At 37.3% G+C, this 25,309-nt stretch overlaps 1 protein-coding gene across 2 annotated transcripts in view; it reads left to right on the forward strand.

Annotated features, from left to right (window-relative positions):
* LOC113963889 (ubiquitin-conjugating enzyme E2 E2) overlaps nucleotides 1-25,309 on the forward strand; it is a 205,239-nt gene that overhangs the window by 400 nt on the left and 179,530 nt on the right. Inside the window, exons 2-3 of one of the 2 annotated variants that reach the window (XM_027675391.1) lie at nucleotides 4,417-4,605; nucleotides 12,368-12,418. In XM_027675391.1, the coding sequence (XP_027531192.1) occupies nucleotides 4,430-4,605; nucleotides 12,368-12,418 (227 nt within the window). In that variant the 5' untranslated portion in view covers nucleotides 4,417-4,429. The remainder of the gene's footprint in view (nucleotides 1-4,416; nucleotides 4,606-12,367; nucleotides 12,419-25,309) is intronic. The other variant, XM_027675392.1, reaches the window with a different exon arrangement.

Here is a 25,309-nt window from a genome sequence, read left to right on the forward strand (position 1 = left end):
CCCCCCCCCCATTTATCTGCGACCCTCGCTCTTACCTTTATCCTTCATCTCCCCTCCCCCCTCCGCATCCCCCCGGCGCTGCCTGGTACCCCCTTCCCTCCTTGTCATCCCCGGCCGTGCTCTTTCTTAGCCTCCGTCCCGGCCGTCCCCCTCCGCCCCCGGCCACCTCGGCATCTCTGCCGCCGCTCCCCGCTCCCTCAGGTTCCATCCAGCCTCCATTGCTTCTCAGCACCCCCATACCCCTTCAGCAACTCTTCCGTGTCCATTTGTCCTGCTCGCCCCGCTGCGGGCGGGAGCAGCGACCACCCCCGCTCCCCCCCGCCCCTCCGGCCCCGCTCCGCGCCGATCGCGTGGTCCCCGCGGCACTCGCTGCGCCCCTGGGTCGCTCCGGCGCCGGGGTACCCCCGGCGCCCTCCATGATCGAGCCTCCCGGGATGCGCCATCCTCACACCCCCCCGCCGCAGCACCTGGTGGGCACCCCGGGCTGCAGCCCCTCGGGAAGGGCACTAGCCTCCCCCGCCCCCACCCGGAGCGCCCTGAGGAGCCCCGCAGCCCAACCCTCTCCCTTCCCTCATGTGCCCCCGACGTCTTCCTCTCGCAGTCTCCTCCTCCTCCTCTTCTCGGTTGTCTCCTACTTCTCACCCTGGCCCGGCCGCCTCCCGCCCGGCTGTGGGGGTGCGGGGTGTGTGTATTTCTGGGGATGCCCATGCCCACCACCAGCTCCCGCACGGCTGGGTCTTCCCGACGGGCGAGCCACGCTTCTGCCCCCGGGCGGCTGGGGGCTATGGGAGCCGGGGCCTCTCGTCCTTTCCGTCCAGGTTCCTCTCTCAGTGGCGGACCCTGCCCGGCCACAAACCGGGCGCCTTCTGCCTCCCCTCCTGCGATGTTGTGGTCCTTTTGCCCTTTACGCTTTCTAATGAAGATGAAGTAAGGCGGCTGCTGCCGTTGCTGCTCATCGTGGACCCTGCAGAAATATTCAATTTATCTTGGCTTAAAGAAAATTTAAGACCGCTTTAAAAGGACATCATCACTAGCTCTGCCGCCCTTGGGGACCGATCTGCACATTGCCAGGACCTTGCTGTCCCTAACTACGGGATTTTTTTTTTTTTTGGGGGGGGAGAGTGTGATGGTGGTTGGTGTTGGGTTTTTGTGACTCTGTATATTTTTTGTTTGTTTTTTTGTTTGTTTTATTGTTTGTTTTTGTTTAATTTTGAGGAGGAAGGGGAGGGTGCCAGTAGATATATTTGACAAAAGCAAAACCTTTTGGACTCTTCACTTCGAATTGATAGTTGTAGTTACACTTGTAATCTGTCTCTCTGCTGATTCATCTCACGTTAAGGGAGAGACTTTTAAGTCCCTTTTCACTCCTTCCCCTGTCCCCTCTGCTCATTTTTCTCTGCTCAACAGCAGGGAGGTTAGCAACCCTCGTCTGAATATAGAATAGCCTGGCAGCCGGGGACCTGGAAATCGTGTGTCTTCCCTCTTGCTCTGTGTGACAGTTGCAAACACACTCATGGCTGTTCAGATTCAAGGAGTATCTTGTATTTCTGTCTGTGTTAGTGGCAGTGAAATATTTTCTTCACAGTGTCATCCCCTCAGTTGATTTTTCCCCCCCCCAGTTGTTTGTTCATGTGTTTGGCTGTCTTTTAAGTTTAACCCTATTTGAAGTGTCTAACTTCAGACCCTTTAACACTCACTTTTACCAGAATATTGAGCATCCCTTGAACTATGCAAAAATTCCTAAAATTGCAGATGTTGTGAGCAGATGGCATAGAAAGAATTGCCTGAATGTCAGAAAGGGGAACAGAGAGAGAAGGAGAAAGGAGAGATAAAAAAATAACCAAAACAAAAAATCCCAAGAAACTAGCCAAACATCAAATGACAGATTGAAGCATTTTCCTGTTGTAAATGCTGGCATTACATGTTACAGCAATTATATGCTCTGGGCTACTGTTAGTGTTTGTCTGCTGGATAGTAACCTGAACTTATGAAGTGAATAGAGTTGTTTTTTTGATAATAGTAATATTTATAGCCAAGATTATTCACAGCAGATGTCCTATGCGTATAAGCATTACTAAATATGCTTTTAACTTTCTGGCCTGCAGTGTTAAAGCCTATGTACATTGTGAAGAGAGAATTTTTCTCTTTAAAATGAGGTTTACTAAGCAAAGTTCAGAACTAAAATCTAGTGCAAATAAAGGCCATCACAAGTGTTATAAAGAGAAATGAGGTTGTATTTTAACTGTATGTAGAAGCAAAGAAAATGCGTACTTACTATCAAAATTGCGTTATAGTTATTAAATGCATATTTTGACTTGTCAGAATATGATATTTTTGTAGTTTATTACCTCTAAATCTTCTGTTGCTTTTATCTTAAAATCTGACAACTAGGATTTAAATGTCTGAACATCAACCTGTGTAAATATACAAATTATGTTAAATATAATGTATCTGTACCATAGGAAAAATTGTTCTCTAGGAATGAACAGTTTTTGTATTTTAATTTTAGGGTGAAAACTATGCATTATTTTGGTTATTTCAATGAGCAGGCTAAGTGTTGTGTATTTATATAAATTTATATATGAAAATATTATCTTCTATGATAAAATCCAAAATGTAATTTAAGCTGATAAGGAAAAACCTTAGTCCCATATCCATCACTTGGTATTGCTTGCTATTTCTTTTGATGCATAAACATTTTGAAGGGATGCCATTCTTCCAGAATTCTTGTTCAGTATAGCTTTACAAATTAGATAAAAAAGACCTAATTCCTCCTGAAGTTAGTTGCATGTGTCAATAATGCTTGAAGAGATTATTTCTTCCACTCCACAGCGTGTACTATTTGATAGAATTAGATCTTGGTAAGGGTTTTTCAGAATAGGAGTAAATTTATTTTCTTACATGCAGCTGTAACTACAACACTTTACAGCCTTTTTTAAAAAGCATCCTTTCAACATAACCCTGTTGGCATTGATGTTACTTTACTTTTACTTTGCTGTCTCTTTCCATAAATATGTACAGGGAGATGAACTTTGTTTAATCCATGGAATGAGCAAGGTTGAATCTGAGCCTGAAATATCATTATTCTCCCTTGAGCGAGTCTTAAAACATAGTTAAGGTGAATAGTTTTGTTCTTAACTGTGATAGTGTCTGCACATAGGTAAGAGGAAAAGCAAGTCAAAGTTCACAGCAATTTAAAACTCTTTGTGTATGAAAGAACAAATTCTTTGATTCAGATAGATTTGATCAGAAAACCACCCAGATATGTGGAGATTGTGTGGGTGTAAGCAAGTAACGTTTGGGCCTATGTGCTTTGAAGGTGCTTCTTTTATTAAAATCTTTAGAGGAGGTTATATAAAGTAGGTATATGAGCTACAGATTGGGAATTAAAGGAGAGACGTGGGTTTCAGTTTGGTTTTTGGTTTATGTTTTGTTTTGCTTTTTTTGTTCGTTTGTTTGTTTGTTTTAAATAAAAATCAATCAGTGCCACCACATATGCTAATTCAGTAAGGGTTTTTCATGGACATCTGCCCTTCATTAGAACAGTTTGAGAAGTCATGACAGCTGTAACAGTGGGCTTGTAATTCCTCATCTGTCGGCATATTGTTATACTATTTAAAATGAAGGAAGAAATTAAAATAGCTAACTAGTATCAGAAGTGTGCGAATAAAGTGTTAACTTGACTTCTGAAATATACTGAGATTTCTTGCTTCTTGTGTTCTCTGACAGCTTTGTTGCTTCATATTGCCTGAATGAAATAGGTCAGGAAAAAGCTTCCTTATATTCTCTACCAGCGTGCTTACCGCTCTAGAAGTGTACCGTTTCAGTAAATATAAACAGTCCTCTGTTAGTGCTTTTTGGTTCTGTGACTGTTTCCATTGAGCATGCCAAGATGTAGATTTTGTAATGTGGAAACCCACATTAAAGACTTGGAATGAACCCACAGATTTGTTTCATATGGGATAACAGAGAGTGTTAATACAGTAATAACTCTCAGTTTTTAACAAACTATGCTATATTTGAACCGGTGGCACAGTGATGAGATAGTTAACGCATTGTATTGCTGAGTGGTTGAAAAATATAATTCACAGTGAATGGTATTACACTTGCTGGATTATGTTTCCCACTTCAATAACTTCTGCTTTTCTTATATATATAAAGGTGGGCTTTTTTGGGGGTGATTGTTGTTGTTTGGAGTTTGTGTTTTTTTGGCATAGAGTTTTAAATGACCAGCTCCTGAATTACTGTCAAGATGCTTCTGGCAAAACTCTTCAGTGCTAGATTACTGAAGTACTGTAACACAAGTGTTACATATTAAGACAAAGACATTATGTGTTCTTTCCTTAAGGCATGTAAGAAATACTACTGGGCAGTTTCTTCTCAAAAAGCTAACTTCTGTTGTTTGTTTTTGTTCAGTGCAGCATCTGCCATGTCTACAGAGGGGCAGAGAGTGGATGATAGTCCAAGCACTAGTGGAGGCAGCTCTGATGGAGATCAGCGTGAAGGTGTTCAACAGGAACAAGAAAGGGAGCAAGTTCAGCCCAAGAAAAAAGAGGGCAAAATATCAAGCAAAACAGCTGCTAAACTGTCAACTAGTGCTAAAAGGTACAGTGTTCTTTTTGGGTTTTATTTTAATTTCTCTTTTTTCAGCTGAGCATCAGATGTATGTATTGACTCAGTATATTAATTTTCTGATGGTTTTATTATAACACTGCTGTATTAGTGTAATATTCTCTTGAGACTGGTCACAATAATGAGACCTGTATACTTTTTCCTTTCTTTGACAGATTGGCTCTTTCACATGGTTTTAATAGTTGCTTGCATGATAAAAGCTGACAATTTTTTATTGCTAGTAAAACTCAGACAGTTTTGTAGCCTTATAAAATATATCTCTGTATGTGTATATATGACTGATGTTGAAACTTGTCAATGTAACTTACAGTTAATTAACCATAAACATATCAGACAGTTCAGTAACTCAGCATGTTAGGACTACTGTAATACCTATTGTTGTGAAGTACTGCGTTTTCTTTTCCCAGATGGTCAGGTCAGAAATATCTGAGTGAACAGCAAATGCATGTTGGTTTCATTACTAAACTCTGATCTGTTTCATTACCCGTTTATTTTCCTTCCCTTTTCTGCTTGAGAGGAAAGGTTGGTTTGTAGAATAGCTATTTAAATTATTCTATGCTATCATGTCTATCTTCAGATAACGGTTGTCTTGCTTGGACCGAACAGAAGGAATTTACAGCTTAGTGTTGCTTCCTTAGTACAAATAGGGTTGTTAGTCTAGGCAAATGGGATTATAGTGATTGAAGTAAAAAAGCACTCATAAAATAATCTGACAAGAGACCAATTCTGCAAACTGTCCTGATGCAGAATTCCCAGATCTCGTTTCTTTGCTAATCCGAGGCTGTATAAAGTACAAGAAAAAACATTGGAATTATACCACTGTGGTGCTGTGGTAAAGGAGAAGCACTGAGCCTCTATTGCCATAATTTATAACATACGCATGTAGTCACAGTCCATAAACACCAGTATATAAACGTGTGTACATCCCTTCAGGATTCAAGTCTTTGTCTTGCCTTAATATGTCCTTTTTCAATTACATACTTTTCTGGACTGAAGTATCCTCTGTCTTTCCAGTGGGGTATTGTCATGCTTTTTTTCTGCCATAGATACCTTCCTTACAGCTAGCTTTTTTTCACTTTTTCTTCTCTGTAGAAATGCTTTTTGGACACCCATTCCTACTAAGACACTATTAGAAGTCATATCACTTGTCGTATCACTTACAGAATGGCCAGCAAAAGTTGCCCATGTTTCCTTTTATGACTAAAAGGAAAAAAAACCCAAAACACCCACTCAGCTTTCACTGCAAACCATAGTGTTACTCACATAGTTAATCCTCACAGCCCTTATGGTTTCTGGCCTTGTTCTCTTTTGTCTGCTTCCTGCTATTATTATTTTTTAAATATTAAAAATATTGGATTAGTCATGACTTCTAAGGTCATAAAAAATAGTTTTCAGTGTCTTTAGAAAGCAGTCTGTATATTCTGAACTTTGTACAATGTCTGGTATAATGATGCCGCAATTCTGACAAGAGCTTGTGGACACTATCCTATTAAAAAATTAATAATGATATGTCAGAAATTGGTCTATTAATCTTAGCTTTGTATCTTCAAAGCTTAGAGCTTTTATCAACGTGCATTTTACAGTGATAAAATTACTTAAACCTTTTAAAGTTTAATCACATCTGCTTATGGTTCTGCTGAAACTAATTATGCTAGTTGCTGACATCAGTGCATTTGCTAGTTAGACTCCAAAGCCAGTTTCATGTGCATACTAATACTAATATATTTTAAAAATACACATTTAAGTATGCATCTTAAAAGCTGACATGACCTACAATAGTTCTTTAGATATGTACACAATAAATAATATTTTGAAAAAAATATATTTTATGAGTGCTAGTTTTCATAGCACTTTCTGGAAGGATCACAACAACGTAGTTTTTCTAGTAACAGGGGTTTTTAACAGTATAATTTTTTTTCTTTTTTGTTTTTAAGTATTCAGTAGTTTGTCGCTCTGTTAGATTTGGGATTGTACTTTCTTCATTCAGCCAGGTTTTTGTATTACAGGTTTTGTTTCTTTACTTTTTAATTAAAATCAGTAGTGTCTCAAGAAAGGCAAATCAGGATTTAAAGCAGAGAATAAAAAGGAATGGAGTATCATGGAGGAAGGAAAAATGTCTTAGAGTCCTCAATATGTGATAAGGATTACAGAAACTGTCTGTATAAAATATCTTCATAGTAATATTGTTAATTTTGTTTGTTAGAAGTGAAAAGTAGTGCAGGATTAAAAAGGCTGTACTCTGTTACCTTCATTATAGTTAAAGGAGTCAACTCTGCTAAAATCAGTAAAACACTTAAACAACAGAGTGTAGTCAACTGTGGCTTTGGTCAAGATTCCTTAATTCCTGTTTAAAGCGTCGAACACCAGTGAGTTAATGTAGCACTGGATCTAAAGTCACAGACTACAGATTTGATTCTAACCTGAGTTTGGAAATCGCGTTTTCTTACTTGGTAAGCTTTTTCATGCATGTGGAATTGTAGTCACAGTGTTTTTGGATTGCATTATGATACCTATTGTATATTTTGGTTTAGAATGAAAATTTGTGCATCTCTGTTTGGAAAATTTTTGTTCTGCTTTTTATTTGTACTTTTATGTAGTCAGATTTACAGAATTTTCAGTAGCATTAGGTTTTATAGAAATCAAGATTTAGCAGCCTGCTGACTTTTGCTTATGTAATCGTAAACTGCTACCATGTCTTATGTATGAATATACTGTTCATGCGGCTTAACTGCTTTCCAAAGTGATCTGATTACAGAGGCTATATGAAACCACTCAAATTTCTATTTGAGTAAGATTTTTGGTTTTAAGATATGGAGTTTCTTCTGTTAGCATTGCCATAACTGGCATCAAGAATGCAGAATGCCATCACATGCTGTGCTTCTCTGTTAATACTTTTAGGAGTAGCTGATATACAGGTGTAATAGCTCACAGCATATGTCATGCAGTGTACCGGTCCTTCAATTTTCCTCACCCAGAGGGCATCACCTTAAATAGCAACCTTTCTTACCTAACATGTCAAGATTGAGAAACTCATTGCATATCACAATTACAGTTCAGACACGGAATTGAATTGCTGTCCTTGAAAACAGCAGGCATCTTGTTACCTCTTAAGTAGCAAATCTTAGCATGACCTTTGGATTGAGAGAAGTGTAACCATTCTTGGCTGACGTAGCTCAACAAATAAATGTATTGTTTTGCTTGGCTCCTGAAGTTGCTGGTAGAAAATCTGTCAACCTTTGTGTCCAATCCTGACATTTTTTAATAAATATCTGTGCCTACAATAAATTGTGAACTGTAAAACTTTAGTTGTAATCTTTTCCTTATTGAAAGAAGTTGCAACCTTAAGGAGTAGCACATTGGTAATAGATTAAATTTGTTCAAAATTCAACAAAGTAAAAATGAGCCTTTTTTCCCCTTCCCTCGCCCCTTTTTTTTTTTTCTCTGAGAGGTTTATCACAGCACTATTTTCAAGGAATCTAGGAATGGTATTTAGAATGTTGAATATGACAGCAAAATACAGACGGCTTTTTCTTAGAAGAAATATCCTTGTCATTTATCCATCTTTTAGTATGTGGGTGAGAATATTTCTTTTCCTCCAGTATGAAGCTAACCATCTTTAGATCAATTTCCTGCTCAGTCACAGTTTATTTAGTGAAATACATACCAGTGTCTGCATTTCTAAGTATTTTCTAAGTAGCATATTCTGTGGTATAGAGTATTGAATCAGCTGGCTTTTATGGGTAAAGAGATATGTATTTTAGAAAAATAGATGTGGTAAAAATAGCTTATTGTCATATAATCCTTTATTTCTTTTCCAATTAATCACATTGGGAAATCCTCTGATGTTCACTTCTCTCTTAGCTTTAGAGAACTTTTAACTGTTTCATGAAGGAAACAACTGCAGTCCCCTTAGTCTTGGAACAATAGTAAATATGTGTCTGTGAGAATTAATAATACTTGAAATCCAAAATGTATTTTCATGCTTCTGAATTTATGGGTAGATTAACCGTTGCACTTGTACTGGAAGGCAACTATGTTTGTTCTCTCCTGATAGTAAAATGGAGAGGGAAAATATTTTTTTTGTGTGTGTGTGTATATAGATATATGTATATATGAGAGAGAGAAGTCAAATGAGTTCTCTAAGACCAAACAAAGAATATCAGATCTGACACTGCAAATTAAATGTCCTATGTGTGCAGCCCAGGGCACTGATTACTAGCCAAGGCTTCACTCCCTGCCATCACCCCACTTCCCAGTATGTAGTAAACCATTATGTCGTTAGTTTAAATATAAACTGGATAGATATAATTATTTTAATTTAGAGTTCTTTTTCACTCTGACATAGTTAAACATAACTGTTATTGAGGCAAAAAATACAAAGACAGAGACACCAGAAAGGACCCTGAAAAAAATGTTTTGTTGCCAGAGGCCACATATCCTCACGACAAATTCTCTGTGGTCAGTGAAGGAAATGAGGTACATCCTCTCCTATGGCATATTCTGAGGGCAACTCAATGGAGATATGAAGCAAATGCCAGAGCATGTGCAGACAAAGGCCAGCTTGCACATTGGAGGTCTCTATCAGTGCAAGGCTCTCTGGGATGCTGTCCGACAATTTAATTGTAACTTTGAATGCTGTGACATGTGAACAAGATATTGCATGTCAGCTGCTCTACAGAAACTGTTTATGAATAAGCTCTCAGCATGAATGCAAGGTAAATTAAGGTTGCAACAAAGGGTTGTAAGGTGTATAAATTAGTTTGGGACACCACAGAGTAGGAATATAAACATGGACAACTTGCTGAGGAGCAAAAGATGGACAGTTTTGTATTAATGTGTTGTATCTTATTTGTATAAAATAATCATGAATGAAACATCTCTTTATCTTAGATGCTTGCAAGAGCAGTTAGGACTTTTGAACATTAATATGCAGTGCCATCTGATCAATTTTAGTGGCTTGAAGCAGAAAGGTGTTTCGTCCTTGTTTGCTCAATCACAGAAAAACTTGATAAAGGGCCATTTTAGTGCCCGTGAAATTAGAAGTTAGAAATTTTGGGTTGAACTACAACAGATGGAAAAAATGAGAGACTCTTTTGTTTTCAGAACATAAGGAACATGAGTTAGGATTCAGGAAGAAGAATATAAAGTTTTTGATCTAGGACTGAAGTTGTTGAAGTTGTCAATTCATTCTTGACATGTCTCAGACTCACTGTAATGCAATAAAATATTAACTGCTCTTACTACTAAATGTAAAGTAAAGGAATAATCTCTGACTCTATAAAAGTGCAATGCCATCATTCTGTAACTTCACAAAAGGCTGAAAAAGCAGAACAACCCCATAAAACGTGAAATTGAAGAATCTATGTTACCTAGATTTTCTGTGGTTTGAATTTGTGATAGTATAATTTCAAAATCATGGCAGAAATTTGTCATATACAAAAGAAATATTTTAAGCCTCTCCCACAGTTATAAGATCTCCCTTCTAAAAGGTGTGAATTGTTAGGATTGTTTAAATGGAATAAGTTTTTTAAAACAACATGTTTGTTGCGCTTAAACTTCACTAATTAAAAAATGTGGTGTATTTTCAGTGTTACTACAATGATTTGGTGCTTGATTAAGCAATCTGTGCCTGTATTTTTATAGGAAAGGTATGATATTTATTGGGGAAATTCTGTGTACTGGAGATATAAATATTTCAATGAGTAGAAAAAGCAAGTAAAAGATCAAATGCTCCCCCTCAACTAAGTAACTGTGTGTGTGTAGGGTTGGGGTACGTAGAAGTTAGAAGAAAACTTAAGCATCTGGAAGAGTGTTTTTATCTTTGCAATTATGTAATCTGATCTAATAAATGATTATTACCTCTGCCTACAGATCTTGGCCACATATGTCCTAATTATTTTAGAATATGAAAGATAAAGGCTGGAGTTTCTGGTTCAGGCCAATTCTTCTACTGCCATTGGTTCATTTATTCACTGTAGCTGTAAAATCAACTTATAGTGGCATAAGGGGAATTTTGATAGTGGCTGTGAGACTCTTTAACATGTAAGATTGTGTTTGGATCTTAACATTATATAGAGAATTCAACTGCTCATTTTTATGTTATATATGCCAATATACCTGAATGCTTATTTTGATAAGCCATTTTCTTTGCCTGTATTTATATGCAAAATGGGTAGCAATCATTTTTAACAAGGTATGTGTAATTCAGGCCTGAACTTTTGGCTTATGGCTTCAGCATGTATTTCAGGAATTTGCGTGGTGTTATTGTGCGGGTTTTCTTTCTTAGCATAGGGAATAACAGGAATAACAATTTGCTGCTGTACATGAAATCTTGTGAAGGAAAAGGCAAGAAGAAAATACTCAGGGTATCTTCAATTGTTTTACTTTTTCTTCCTGCTTCTGAATGTTCATGTTTTTGCATTGAAGTAGCCTATAAAAAAAGCCTTGGGCATAGTTTATAGAGAAGGTGACCATTACAGTCTTGCTTATGGCATCATACTTTGGGAACTGAAAACTCCTACAAGTTCCTTTGGGAACTCTGTAGACTCCCACTCTGTATAATTAAATTTCTTCAGAGGTCAAGATACTGGCTCTCATGCAGATGCTGGTGTAAGGGAAAAGAGCCCCTGTTGCCAGCTGTGGCAGAGATCAGGCATTCATGGACTTGGCTTGGAAGCGTCAGCCTGGGAATATCCAGAAATCCTTAATAACGAAGTTGCTCTCCCTGCAGGAAGAACTCTGGCAGGATGCCTGTAATGTCTTTATTGGTGACCTGGAGGATATGGCAGAATGCACTCTAAAGTTTTCAGACTACAGCAAGCTGGGGGGGAGCACTTGGTACATGCAGGAGCAAATACTATGGCTCAGAGGGATCTCGCCAGGCTGCGGGAGAGGGTTGGCAGAGAACTCATGAAATGAGGACTCACCCCTTGTAATGATACATACTGGGGACCATCTCTGCTGAGAAGGAGATGGGGACCCTGGCAGACAACAAGCTCAGTGTGAGGCAGCAACAAAGGCTGACTGCCTCCTGGGATGTATTAACAGGGGCATAGTCCGTAGGCAGATGGAAGAGATTTATCTCCCGTTACTCAGCTCTCATTAGACTGTACCTGGGATAACATTTACCTGGTTTTGATCCCTCAGTAAAAAGAAGGCACATACCAGAGCAAGTCCAGCAGCACAACCCCAAGCTAGCTGGAGCACTTCGCTTTGGGGGAGCCTGATAGCAGACCCGCAATACCTAGGAGGAGGTTATGAAGAAGACCAGCATGGACTTATTCTGGGAGGGTGAGAGACAATTATTCTTGGAAGTTGGGGGGTTTTGCCCTGCTAGTATGATATACATTAAGTACGATATACATTAAATATTCTGGAGTGCAAGAGCTTATAAGACATATAGGCAGAGGAGAAATAGAGGAAGAGGATACATGAGACATTTAGTAATTGTGTAAGTGAGCAAAGGACCTGAGAACCCTGACCTATAGAAAAAGTGTGATTTTCTAGGTGGCTGCTCATGGCATTTGTCCCATGTTGGAAATTCATTTTTCAGAAAAGACTTAACATTTGCTTCCACATGTTCTTGTGCAGTGTCATGAAACCTTTTAGCATCAGCTTTTCATCAGAAATTTTAAGAATTATATTTTGTTCCTATTGATTGCTGTAGAAATGTTCATAAAGTTGAAAGAAACAGATTGCAAAAAAAGTCCTGATAATATTTTTTTTTTCTCTTAAGAATTCAGAAAGAACTTGCAGAAATTACATTAGACCCTCCTCCAAACTGTAGGTAAGTTCACCTGGATTTTATTAATTTGGAATATGGAAATGAAGTATATGGAATTGTGGAAACTGCATAGGGGACTGGAGTTAATTTTAGCTATTCCTTTGTGCTGATTACTTAGTAATTTTGGAATAAAAGCTGATAGATAATATGTTGCCTACATGTAAGGATATGTAGGCAACATATGACATACTTCCCAGTAACCTAAGTAATGGTTAAAATGGATGAACTCTGTGATGCATGGATATATACAGGGCAAAAATCAAATCACCCTTCATTTGAGGCATTAAATCGGTAGCATTTTTTTTGATTCTGTAAAATGTAATCTTGGTGGAGGTTGCTTGATATGTTTGATTCCTTTTTCTTGCAATTTGTTAAAACACTGTGAATATAAAGGAGAAAAGAATATGTTATAGCCACAAACTATTATTAATTTTTTGACTGTGTTTGTGGTGATCAATTATGATGTTGGGTGGAAACTTCCTGAAATAGAGTATCTAATCATATAGACTTTCTAATAATGTCGATGTGTTTGTTTGGTTTGGTTTTGGTGGGTTTTTCTTGGTGAGGTACATTTACTTTTGGTGTGTGTAAAATTGGCTTTGCAGTGAATGATGAGGTAGACCTAGAAACCCTCGCTGTCTGGTGGCGGGGGCTGTATGCAGTTGTTTTCAGATGGCTGTCTCGGCCTCTTATCTGTCAACTTGACATACGGTCAGTGTTGGAGCTGGGCCAGGGCTGCACAGTGCTGCTTAAAGGAGCCCCTGCCCCTGCACTTCTCGCGGTGGGAGGTTGGGCTTGGTGCAGAAAAATAGCTTCCACTGAGTCCCGCCAACCCATTTCAACTGATGTGGTTAGTAGGTTTCGTTCTATTAGTGCAGGAAAAAGAAATAGCTGATTGCATGCAGCTTTTGTAATGAATCCCAGTACGTTTCAGTATCGAATTAACTAAGCAACTGGTAGTAAAAATGACAGTCAGCTTTATTGTTTTGGTCTCGTGACAAAAGTATGTGTGAGAAAATAGTCTAACAAGATTTGATGTGGTTGTGCTGGATCTCAAGATATATATAAGTCAAGTGGCTACATACTGAAGCTCTACGAAGTGAAGTAGCCTTGCAATAATAGTGTTCAAGGAGTATTTCAGTCAATTAGGATCAACAGTTTTTTGCTAGATAAAACATTTTAATAGCTAAGCTGTTCTGTCATACTTATGACTGTGTGTGAGTCTTCAATCACATCAAAGCAGTTTCATATGGCAGGTTTTACTTCGGTGTTGATGACTGATGCCTATTAGTGGACTGATTTGCTGAGATGAATATAAAACTTCAGTCTGTTGTAGAAGAATGCATGTCTTTGAACTGAGTGTAAAAGGCTTGCAGTTTTTACAGCAGTGTCATTTTTTCTAGTAGTCTGAAGCCTTCTCTTTATAACAAAGCAGTTGTTTCAGTATACAAGATAGTGTTATATTTGATTTTCTTTTGCTAGCAAGTGTAAAGTGAGCATTGGCTGTCTTAGTGGAAAGCCCTTTGGTGACTTGCAATTTAAAAAAAACCCAAGTGAGCTGGTGATTTCCTGGGTTTGTTGAATTATTTACACTAATGATAAAATAGCAATAAAGTGCGCTGCATGATGCTGTTTTGCAAAATCACAAAATTACATCTAACTTCATGTGTCTGCTGCTTTAGCACAGTTCTGAAGATGCAGAATTACTTCATGTTGTGATCTTGATAGATAACCATTAGTAACTTTACTATTATCAAATATGTTTTTATAGTCAATACAGAATCACTTCATTTAGTTTTATGCTCTGTTGACATAGTCTAAACAGTGTTTTCATTTGAACTTCATCTATTTTCTATTATAGTTAAACATTACAAAATAAATACATCAGCCAGACGTGATTCTTCAGATAATAATGAAGAAAGCTGAGCTATTGTACAGTGTATCTTACCCTAAAGTATTGATATGTTCTTTCTTGGGTTTAGTGAAATTTAGATCGTTGTTATAAGACGTTATATTTTCTGTTAAAAAAACCCAGCCATATTTTATAAATATAAATTCCTTACAGATGTAGGCTACTTGAAATGGTTGTGATTCCAGCTTGCCTTCACTATGTGTGCTGTTTTATATAAAAAATAAATTAAGATTGGGCAATAGGAATGTGATAAATCCCAAAACTAAATGTCATAGAAGGCATGAAGAAAGCTTTATTATTCAAGAATACTGTCTTAAATAGTTACTTAGGAAGTTCTGATAGGCAGGATATGGAGCTGTATTGGAACTTGGGTGGAATATTGCAAATAGGTTTGCAAGACTTTCTGTTAACTACAGCAGGCCAAAGCTTCAGGTTTTTCCCATTCAGGAACAAAACCCAAAATGGAACAGTGTCTGTAGTACATCATCCTCAGCATCCCTCGATGGCATGTTGGCTACACAGTCGGTACGAGCTCCAAAGCAGTTGCAGCTTCCACTGCTGCAGCAGCTGTAATCTTAACATTTCCCCTGCCTCATCCTCATGAAGAGAATAGGCTGTATAATCTTCGTGTTTGTCTGGAAGACAAAAAAAGTCTTGCTCACAAATGTGCCTTGTAATTGGCAGATTATCACTGCTGTGACTTGCAGCATCTTTCCAAAAATGTGGAAAGCTGTGGGTTTTAGAGTTCATTAAAAAAAAATCTGTCACTTTTGGCTTTAAAAGAAGATTTAGTGTTATAAGAAACTAAGAGTTGCCTGCCTCCCTAGTTATTCATATTCTGTAATTTGGGTACTGGGTGATGGAAAGAGTCTTCTGGACTCCACAAACTGACTTCTTCCTCAGGACTGAGAATGTATAATGTTCTAAGCATAAAAAAGCCAAGCTGAGGAGGGGAGTGTGGGAGTTGAGCAGTGTAATCATTGCTATTTTTGGAGGAAGGCATGTAATAAGAAAGCCTGTTATACTTCACATTTAACAGAAAGAACTGGATGGTTTTCAGTATATGTTGTCCCATCCCTCCCCCCATTTGACTTTTTTTTGAGCTGAATTTACTGTCAAGGAGAGTCCTGAACGCGAAGGAGGTACGTTTGTGTTTTAAATTTGCAGTATTGTGAAATTTCAGTTTGTCAGGAGACAATAGGCCTAAATTTTAGACATTGGCCACTCTTCTTTTTTTTCTACCTCATTGAAATGCCAAAGCTTTATTACAAGAAATGTTGCACATACTATACCTCTGAGTAGTGCAGAGTATACCTTTTCTCTCAGGCGATAAAAACTTCATATTTAAGTATCATTTTCATATATTGTCTTATGGAAAGCAGGGAATAGTTGGGAAATCTTGTAGCTAAAATAATGCCTTTTCAAACTTTCCCATATTTTGGACTGCCTCTTGTCCAAGACAATAGATGTCATAGAATACAACTTCTATTGTCAGCATTGTATACTATTTCCCTTCTCACTGGCAAGAGAACAACATCTCTGTGGCAACTTATACCAATTGGTTACGTGGGAAAATAATATTTGGAAAGTATTTAATGTATTTTTAGCTTCTCTCAATGTGAACTTAACAGCTGGAAACAAGGAGACCCAGCACAAAGTGAATAGCAGCTCTTAGTAGACACCACTTGGAGCAACTGCTCAAAATTTTTCCTGTTAAGTCACTGATATTACCTGTCTTCCCCTTCATGTTTCCTTTTGATGTTCTTTAGTGTATTTTTCACCATTCTTCTATTTTCTGTGTATTTACTGCAATTTCTATTATGTTTTATACGTTTTATTTATTTTTCCCTGTAGCAATATAGGTAGTGCTTGAGGCTCAGAAGTATACTGTAAAGGACTGTGCAACTTAGTGGGCAAATTGACTGATTCTCATTCCAAAACTATCAGTTTAAAACCCTGCATGTAGTCTTATACCTTCTATTAGTTTGCAATCATTACGTTAATTCCTTGCTTTTTAAACTATCTGCAAAATTGATAAGAACCCAAAATTGATCCTAGTATTTTGCTTGTGAAAACTAATCACACTGAAAATACTTAAAACACGCTTCTTTTTGGGGTGATGTAGTGAAGTGGAGTGGCAAATTATTCTATTTGGCTTAGGGAGAGAGTTCATTGTGCCTCATGGATGTGTCTTGCTATTAATGATTGTATGGAGCCCAGCATTCCTGTTTAATATTGCTCTGATTCTGTTTTTGCTGAAATGCTGAGGCTGGATCTTCACAATTCAGAGACTGTGTGAATTCTATCCGTTTCAGTTATTGTTCTCAGGGCCTCCTGTTTAAATTCCTACCTAGTGCTACTTAAAAGCTAAAGAGATGTCACAAGTATCAGGAGCAGAAAATGAATGTTAGCATAATATCCTGGGAAGACTGGGAGGCGGAAGGTAGTGAGCCTTGCTCTACAATGCAGAGAGAAGTGTAGGGACCTAGAGAAGCAGGTACAGCAAGTGTCTGCTGTGCAATTGTGCTCAGTGATTTTGATTGTTTGAGTTAGGGATGCATCAGTCTCTTGCCACAGACACATGACTGTGATGCATGTGATGCTAATGTGTGAGCAGGATGAAAACTGGAGTAACAAATACTTTCTTTGAATGTTTTTTCTTACAAACATTTCCAGCCTGAATCCAGGCTCCATTTCTATTCTGTTATCCATGGAGTTTACCTTCTGCCTGTATAGGCTTACTTTGATAGGCTGCTGGTTCTCTATAACCTTCTAGAGAAAATGTAACACAGAACATTGTATATAATTTTGCCTGCCCTCTTTAGAATTTACGGGAAATAACAAAATGTAATCAAAAAGATAAGCATACAAGTGGTTGATATTAATGTGCAGGATACTGTTGGTTTTAAATCCATGAGGTATTAACAATTGAGGGTAGGGATGAATGAAAAATCTGTTTGAGTGCTCACTGTAACTGCTTTGTTTTTAAATTTTGAGTCCCTTTCTGCTTCAAAAGAATCAAAAAACATGTCCCAAAAACATGCAAGTTAATGATCGCACTGGGATTATATTTTATCACTTGAGTTAGCTTGCCTGTTTTTTATAACTAGTGGGGGTTTTCGATTTATTACCTTGGGACCTTGAAGTACCTCAGATGAAAAATGTCAGGTTACTTTTGAATATGTAATCATTTCATTCCTTTAGTCATTTTCTTTTAAGGCAGTGCAGGACTGTCATTTGTGCTTTCAGGTCTGAAGCATGTAGCTGTATTAAAACATCTATTTAAAATACCTGTTTATTTTCACTGTAAAAGTGACCTTTCAATGTTCACAGAGAATCTTTTTTTAAAAAATAATGCACAGATGTTTCTTTTCATGGGTCTTCCATGTGTCAAGATGCAATGTACTTGGAAGGCCATCTAAAATATAGCTGATGTTTCTTCAGTGATCTGATATCTTTGAAAATATATGTTTGATATGAAAAAAATTAAATTAGAGAGCAATGAGCTTTTTGTTTGTTTGTTTGTTTTCATTGAATAAACTGAGTTCTGAATATCTGCTTGATTGCATTTCTGCTTGCGGTTGTGGGATGATTTTAGGATGATTAGATGCAACACTCAAAAGCTTCAGGATGTATTGTGGCTATTGGTGGCTTGAAACATTAGCAACTTTCATGAAGATGAGAGGGGAAATAGAAAAAAGGCAGTAAAGGGAACCTGCCACTGGCTGCTTGCCAGGTCTGGCAACTTCACTCGATGAGGAAGTAAAGAACTGTCTGACTACATCCATTAATACCTCCCAGCATAACAATACCTCCACGTGATTTCTGCCAGTTCTCCCAGTTTTTGAATGATGGCAACTTCTCTCCCAGGAGGAAAAGAAAAAAGAAACTAAGATTAGAGAAGAATACGAATACTTCAGCAAGCACTGTGTGAGTGCAGATTTGGAAGGTCAGGGAGATGCCAGAGCACATCCCATGGCACAGTTGAAGGAGGGAAATGAGATTGGGGCATAAGGAGGGGTCATGATGATCACACCTTCCTTGAAGCAGGAAAGGGCAGAAAAGTGCTCAAAAAGCAGCCTGTGATGGACATGGAAGGGTTCCTTGATATTTGCAATGTGCTTAGTGTGGAAGATAACTAAAGCTCTAGTTTAAATTGTAAGTTGGAGGAGGTAGGGAAGAACTGTAACAAGGGTAAAATGAAACACTTTGATGCTTTTAGTGTGGGGAATTCTGAACAGAGAAATTCTCTTCCAGCAGTTTCATATTGAGTTGCAGCTGGTCTTTGTAAGTCAGTCTCCTAGGAAGTACAAGAGCAATCCCCAATGCTTTCAGCTCCAGAATTTTTCAGACCACCTTTCACAGACGTTTCTTTTGCCTTCTCCTAAGTAGCTAAACAAAGGTGGGTTTTTAGTTTGTTTGTTTGTGGGGTTTTTGGTTGTTTTTCCCCCCCCCATGAGCCAGAATTTGGTTTATAATATAAAATTGATATTTATATGCATGTTTTTCTAATCTCCTCAGTACAGCCCTCATAAAACACACAGAAAGACCTTTCCCCCCACCAAAATCTAAAATAAGTGTGTAAAACAATCATTGCTTGCCATCAAGGGAAACAAAACCACCTTTGCTGAGACTTTACACCATTGTTAGGAGACTTTGCAGAGAAATGTCTGAACATGTGGCTTTTAAATGTAGTTAGCTATTTCTGTGGGGTTTTTTTCCTATTTTTTCCCCCAAATATAGACTAATGTCTCGTATGAAAACTACGTAAGGATCAATTTCTTTACAGAAATTTGATAGAGTGGAATTATTTGAAAGTGTGACTGTGGTAGGGACTGTTGCACTGAACAAGCAGTCACTGCCATTTCATGATAATCATGTAAAAAACATGCTTTTATTAGCAGCTCATTACCCTTTAGTAATTTACTCATTATTGAATAAATGAGGGAAATGGAAGAAAATGGAAGATATTTTGGCCGTTGGTTGGAACTGACAGCATTACTGATAATGAAATATTTGTTTCCTTAAATAAATGGCACAATCTCAGAAGTACCTAACACTGTAGTCTTCAGTACACTCACATTTGAGCAGAATTTGAACTCTGCTCTTCTCTGTAATATTTAAAAATTTCCTTTTTAAGAAAACTTTAAAAAAACATATGACAAATTCATGTCATTTCCTGAATGCTATTGTGTGCCTCTTATTCCTTCCAAAGACAAAATAGTGTTTTTCCCTCTCCTTGGAAATCTGTTTAAAAAAAATTAAAAAAAAATCAGTCTTTCTCAGTTTCAATACCACAATTGTACAGCTTTTTAACAGCTATTAACTTAGTGCACTTTATTATTTTGGGGGGGATGTTTGTTTGTTTGTTTGTTTTGGCTTTTTGTTGTTGTTGCTGGTTTTGTTTTGGGGTTTTTTTTGCATAGGCATGACAGTCTAAGGCAAAACTGTAATTTTTCTTTTATTCTTGGTATACGTGGAATGTGTACAGATTAACAATTAATAGTCTGAATTTAATGAAATTGTTTTCCAAAATCTCCCGGCAGAAAAGCTGCTATTTCAGACTAAAAAGTCATGAACTAGTACCAGAGCATGCTTTACAGCATTTTGGGAACAAACTATGAAATTGATCTGGGTGCTGTTTTCTTGCTGTGCAATAAAACTTATTTATGCTGTAGTTACACATTTGCAGCTTTGTTACAAGCTTTTTGGGGTATCTAATTGGCTGCAGCTTTGAATCATATCATAAACATGCCAAATGTTGCTAATTATGATTAAGATATCTACTTGAAATAATCTTTGTTTTCATTTTTTCTGACAATTTTTTTTTCCACTTATTTACATGCCTTTAATTTTTCATTTTAACAGTTCTTGCAACGCTTTAATTTATTTTTGTTTCAAGACTGTGGAATTGGATTAAACAGGGTTTTTTAAATACTTCCATGTTTCTTGGAAAGAAGCCAGGTACTGTGTATTGGCTTAATGGAAACCATGCTTAGCAGTGCCTCACATATGGCAGCTCGTGTTTGTGTGGTAAGGCATTATGTATTTTAAATATTACCTTTTATACGATAGTCAAATTTATGCCAGAATCTGAAGTTTCCTCTGATTAATGTTAACATTGTGGTTTTTTAGGGAGAAATATGTAATCAAAAACATAATTTAGTATCTGCTCTGTACAAAAGCCACATTTATGTGGCCTTTATTAACTTGAGATGCATACTGTGCCTAGAGGAGACTATAGGTGAGTGATAGTATGCTTTTGTGATATTTGCAGCCTTTTAATGTTGTAAATATTGTAGAGATCAAGATGGTGATTCTGTAGCTACAACTGAAATATAAGGGTTTGTGTTTAATTTAGTAGATTTTTATTTGAATAAGTGGTACACAGTTACAGCAATTACTCTTGGGTAACACTTGACACAGGCAACAACTTAAAATTTCTCCAGGTTTTTTCTGGTTTGGGTGTTGTTGTTATATTCCTTTTTTTAAATTATTTATATCTTTATATATGTAACTTTTATGGAATTTGGAGCTTAGTGTAGCATTTAAGAATTTTAAAGCTTTTAAAGGCATTTGTTCTGGATTATCTGGCTGTAGACAATCTTCTTGTATAAAATTCAGCAGTGACTTCATAATGAAATTTCTTTATCAGAAAATAATATTATTGTTCAGTGGAGAAATAGTGAATAATTTCATTCTTTCAAAATGATTGCCTCCTTTTTAGTACAGGTTGGTTTGGGGGGAAGGAGGGCTTTTTATTTCTGCAAGATTAGCTCAAGTTCAATTTAACTTTTGTTTGGGAGGTATTGACAGTAATCACCACTGTATATACATCATAAATCTAATAGAGATTTTTATTCTTTTTATTATAACTTTAAAACTGCCAAAGGAAATTTTTTCTTTCTGTGACACTAGTGGAGTATTTTCTGCATGTATCAAAATTCTATGGGTAATGTATGTTACCTGTAGTAACAAACTGGGTTTATTTTACCTTTTAAGGTGTTCTAATTCTAAAATGGCTTTTATTTTTAAGTGTTTTATTACACTAATTTATGATTAGTCTGTTTACACATAAGAAGGCAGTATTTAGGACTTTGTACTTCTGAGCTAAATAGATTTGGGTTTTTAAAGATAATTATAGTATGCTTAAGATAACTATATGGTGTCAACTGTAAGGTCATTTTTACCATAGATGTGATCCAGAGAATTTTAAAATTCTGTGCAGTCTCATTATTTGCTATCATAGGTAGCCTAAATAGGATAAATATATGTATTACTTGTAAAATTAGGCATGTTATAACCCACGAAGAGAGGATGGATGGAATGTAATGCATTTAATTTTCAGAGAAGTTTATGACTGAAAAATTAGATGTCTGCCTATCATGCAATTTCAGAATTGTTGATATAAGTAATTAATTGCTAAGCTCATAGCTGTGGCATTTAGAGTTGCAAACCGGGGATTAAAAATAAAGTTTGAAATTTGGGGCTTGCAGCCAGGATGGGTTCACAAGAATATTAGTTTCAGAACCACTATGGTAAATGCAGCACTAGCTTTTGCAGTAACGTGAACTAACTGTGGATGGGATTCATTAAGTGTTCTAGGTTAAGCTGTTGGCTGAAGTTCACTGGGCTTGAGTTTTGCACAGGAATTTTACCTGAGTCTGTAGTGTGAAAATGGACCATTCCCATTATTTCAGATTTTGTTGGATAGCTAGAAAAGCAGGGCGTTCTCGACTGAACCATTTTTGGAATTGTGTCTGGCTTTTGATTACTGGAGAAAAGTTAGCCTTTCTCCATTTTGTGTTGGAGTAAGTTCATTTTTCTGCAGGGGGCATCATGAGATACACTTGGGCTTGCTCATTCAAAATGCTTTGTGGGAGTGCACTTTTTAACACTGCACTTCTCAGAGAACTCATATTACTTCCTGGGTCAGAAACACAACCGTGGCTTCTTGTATCTCCTGCATACAATCTACGACATTGCCTGCCAAAAACAATCCTCTGGAGTGAGTTTGTGCCACAGGTACAAAGTTCTTAGTCTCCCTTTCCTGAGGTACTTGTATAAGATCTGCTGTAGTTTAGCTCAGAGAAAATAGTCGGCTCTTGCTGGGGGTAAAAACGCAACACCCAATGTGCCCTTCCACATAATTGGCTGTTTGTTTATTTGTGTTCTGTTACAGATAAAATAAGACCTGTCAGTTTATAAAAATATTTCTAAAAGAAGGCTTGCTTCACTGCCATGTCTTATTCACAGCAATGTCCTGTCGGTAGCAGCAAGAACAGTAAAACACTTTGACACACAGTGTGCACGTTACAAAAATGAAGTGTCATATGGCTGTAAACATTTTCACAGTCACTTGTCATGGCGTGTTTAAAAGTGGGAAATTTTTAGGGAAGATGACTCAGTTTTCTTCCTTCTCTGCATGTCCGGGCTGCCTAGAAGGGAAGAAGCATCTACTTAATAGGCATTTCAATGGGCTGTTGTGGACAGAACTGCTGCAGTCCTGATTGTCTGAGTACATTCCTCAACAATCTATCAACACAGTGATTTAAGCAGCCGTGTAAGAGGACTATTTTGAATTTTGATCCAATGTTAGCAAAATTGGAGTTTTGGGTTTTGTTGTTATTGGAGTTTTTTGTGCTTTTGTTCATAAGCTGTAATCTTGGAAGAATAAGATCAAGCAATCACAAGTATCATTGGGATGGGAAACTGTCTAGCTGATAGGCATCACATAATCAACTTGAAAATCTCATTTGTGTCTGGAATTACTATAGTGCAAATCAGATTTAAATTCACGATTCAAGTATAATGATCTCCTGCATCGCAAACCTCCCTAAGAGATATTTAATTAATAATGTATATTAACTGTGAGTCTTTTGGTATACCTGTGTCACACATTTTCAGGTAGCCACAAATGCAGCCTCCAAAGCCAACAGTGTGGTGAAGATGTTCTGCAACAATCTGCTGTGCTCCTTACTGAATACAAATAGTTGAGGGATGACAGCTATCTCAGTTTCAGTAGAATCTTTATGATTTATATGATAATGATAATTTTATTCTGCTGCCAGTACAGAGCACTTTGCAGACTGATATCAAGGTTAATTGTCACTTTGAGAAGAACTGAAGCACAGTCTGCCAACCTGATGCTCTGCTCAGCTGAGAAAGATAGTTGTTATTCAAGTAGTATTTAAATGAGCCCAAATGCTGATAAATACACAACCAAAATACTTGATTTTTTTTCTCTCACGTTTATTCACTGTGTTAGAGAACGAGGTCATCGCTGTGTATAAATATCACTAATGGACGCAGTAGTAAAAATATGCCAAGTATTTGCAGAACTTACAAAGAGTAGGTCCCCCCACCCCTTTGTGGGCTAAGGGGAATTACTTTAAGCTTGAGTTCCTCTTGTCAACACATCCTAATTCTTCTGTGTTGCTGGTTGCTTTTGGCAGTTGTACTGTTACCTTTTATGTGACACCTTACACACTGTGACCTGACCTTATTGGTATATCTGAGAGGTTTACAATTTGTACTATGCCTCACAAGTTCCTAGGATTATTCCATGCTCCACATATCTCACGTTGGTTGTAAAGCTAACTTCAATTTTTTTCCCTCTGGGCTTGTGGAATTGTAAGCAGCCCAGTGCCCAGAGAAACAGTGCAGAAACATGTAAATATTGCTGTAAGTTAGCAGGTTGAATCTTTTTGTGTTCTTGGTAGCTGCGTGACTTTTTCAGGAAGCTGGTCAGCTGTATGCAGTTCTATATCCCAGAGAGTGATGAGGCTGTCCCAAAATCTGGGACTGGCTTTGTTTAATTTACATAACACCTTTCACCCTAGGGTCTTCAAAATTATGTTTTTACTGTGAATTTTGAAACATTTCAGATGAATAGAATGCACACACTTTATTCCACCTGCTACCCCCTGAGAGGATATTTTTTCCTCCTGTGCTGTTTCAAAATTATTGGTTGCGGGGGTCTCTTAGCCTTGAGAATTTTTAATTTATTTTGCTACAGTATTACCTGTCTTTATACTAATGCTGTAGTTCTTTCCAACACTATCAAACTGACTTTTTTCTTATTCACGTGAAAACTTCTGGCTTATGTTTAGTGATCTGTTTGTTGCTAATATTTCAGCAAAGTGGGTTCTGTTTGCTTGGGGTTCGGTTTTGTTATTATTTAGGATGTTAATTTGATGCAATTTTTGGATTAAATAACTAGACTTTTGGACTGAATTAAAACTCTACTAGACAGACTACATTATAAATATGTAAAAAATTTGCATGAAGCACAGTAAAATGATAGAATAATTACTTTTAAGACTTCAAGAAGTGTAGATAAACTTATCTTAGTGGTTTATGTCAAGAAAATTATTTTTGCCATGACAATGCATAAATTCCTGGCTAAAAGTGTTTGCATATTAGTACTTTGTAGGAGGACAGTTCATTACTTAACTGGTAAGAGACCACTTGCTTTTTAATTTAATTCTGTTATTTGATATGCATTATAGTCCTGTGGCTAAGAAACATAAATGCTTAAATGGATTGTTTTCAGTCCTAAATGCTTCCATACATTTCTGTAAAATTTGTAGATTCTGTATGGCTTAGTAGCTTTCCACATGACTAATGAAGATTTTAACAAGCAAAATGGAAAAGGGCCAACTAGTAATTGTTAGTGCAGTGGCGTAATCATCCATACATGGTTTGTTTGTTATAGCTCAGCAATAGAAGAATGTTTCAAAGAGAAAACACACAGAGATGATTAGTGAGTAGCACAGTGATGTGGGACTGTCCAACTACAGAAACCGTCTTCAGTATCTGCTTTCATTTTTCTTATCATAAGGGGCACCGATAATGTCAAATTTTAGTAGCCGTTTACACTGAGTTACTAAGAAGAAATACATGAAAGGGGTTTTTTTTCTTGGATAAATGGATGTGTTGTAGAAGTGCAGTGAATGCTACGTGTTGTAGAAGTGCAGTGA

This window comes from Neopelma chrysocephalum, unplaced genomic scaffold (assembly GCF_003984885.1).
Source record: "Neopelma chrysocephalum unplaced genomic scaffold, ASM398488v2 Primary Assembly neopelma1_26, whole genome shotgun sequence".
Taxonomy (NCBI): domain Eukaryota; kingdom Metazoa; phylum Chordata; class Aves; order Passeriformes; family Pipridae; genus Neopelma; species Neopelma chrysocephalum.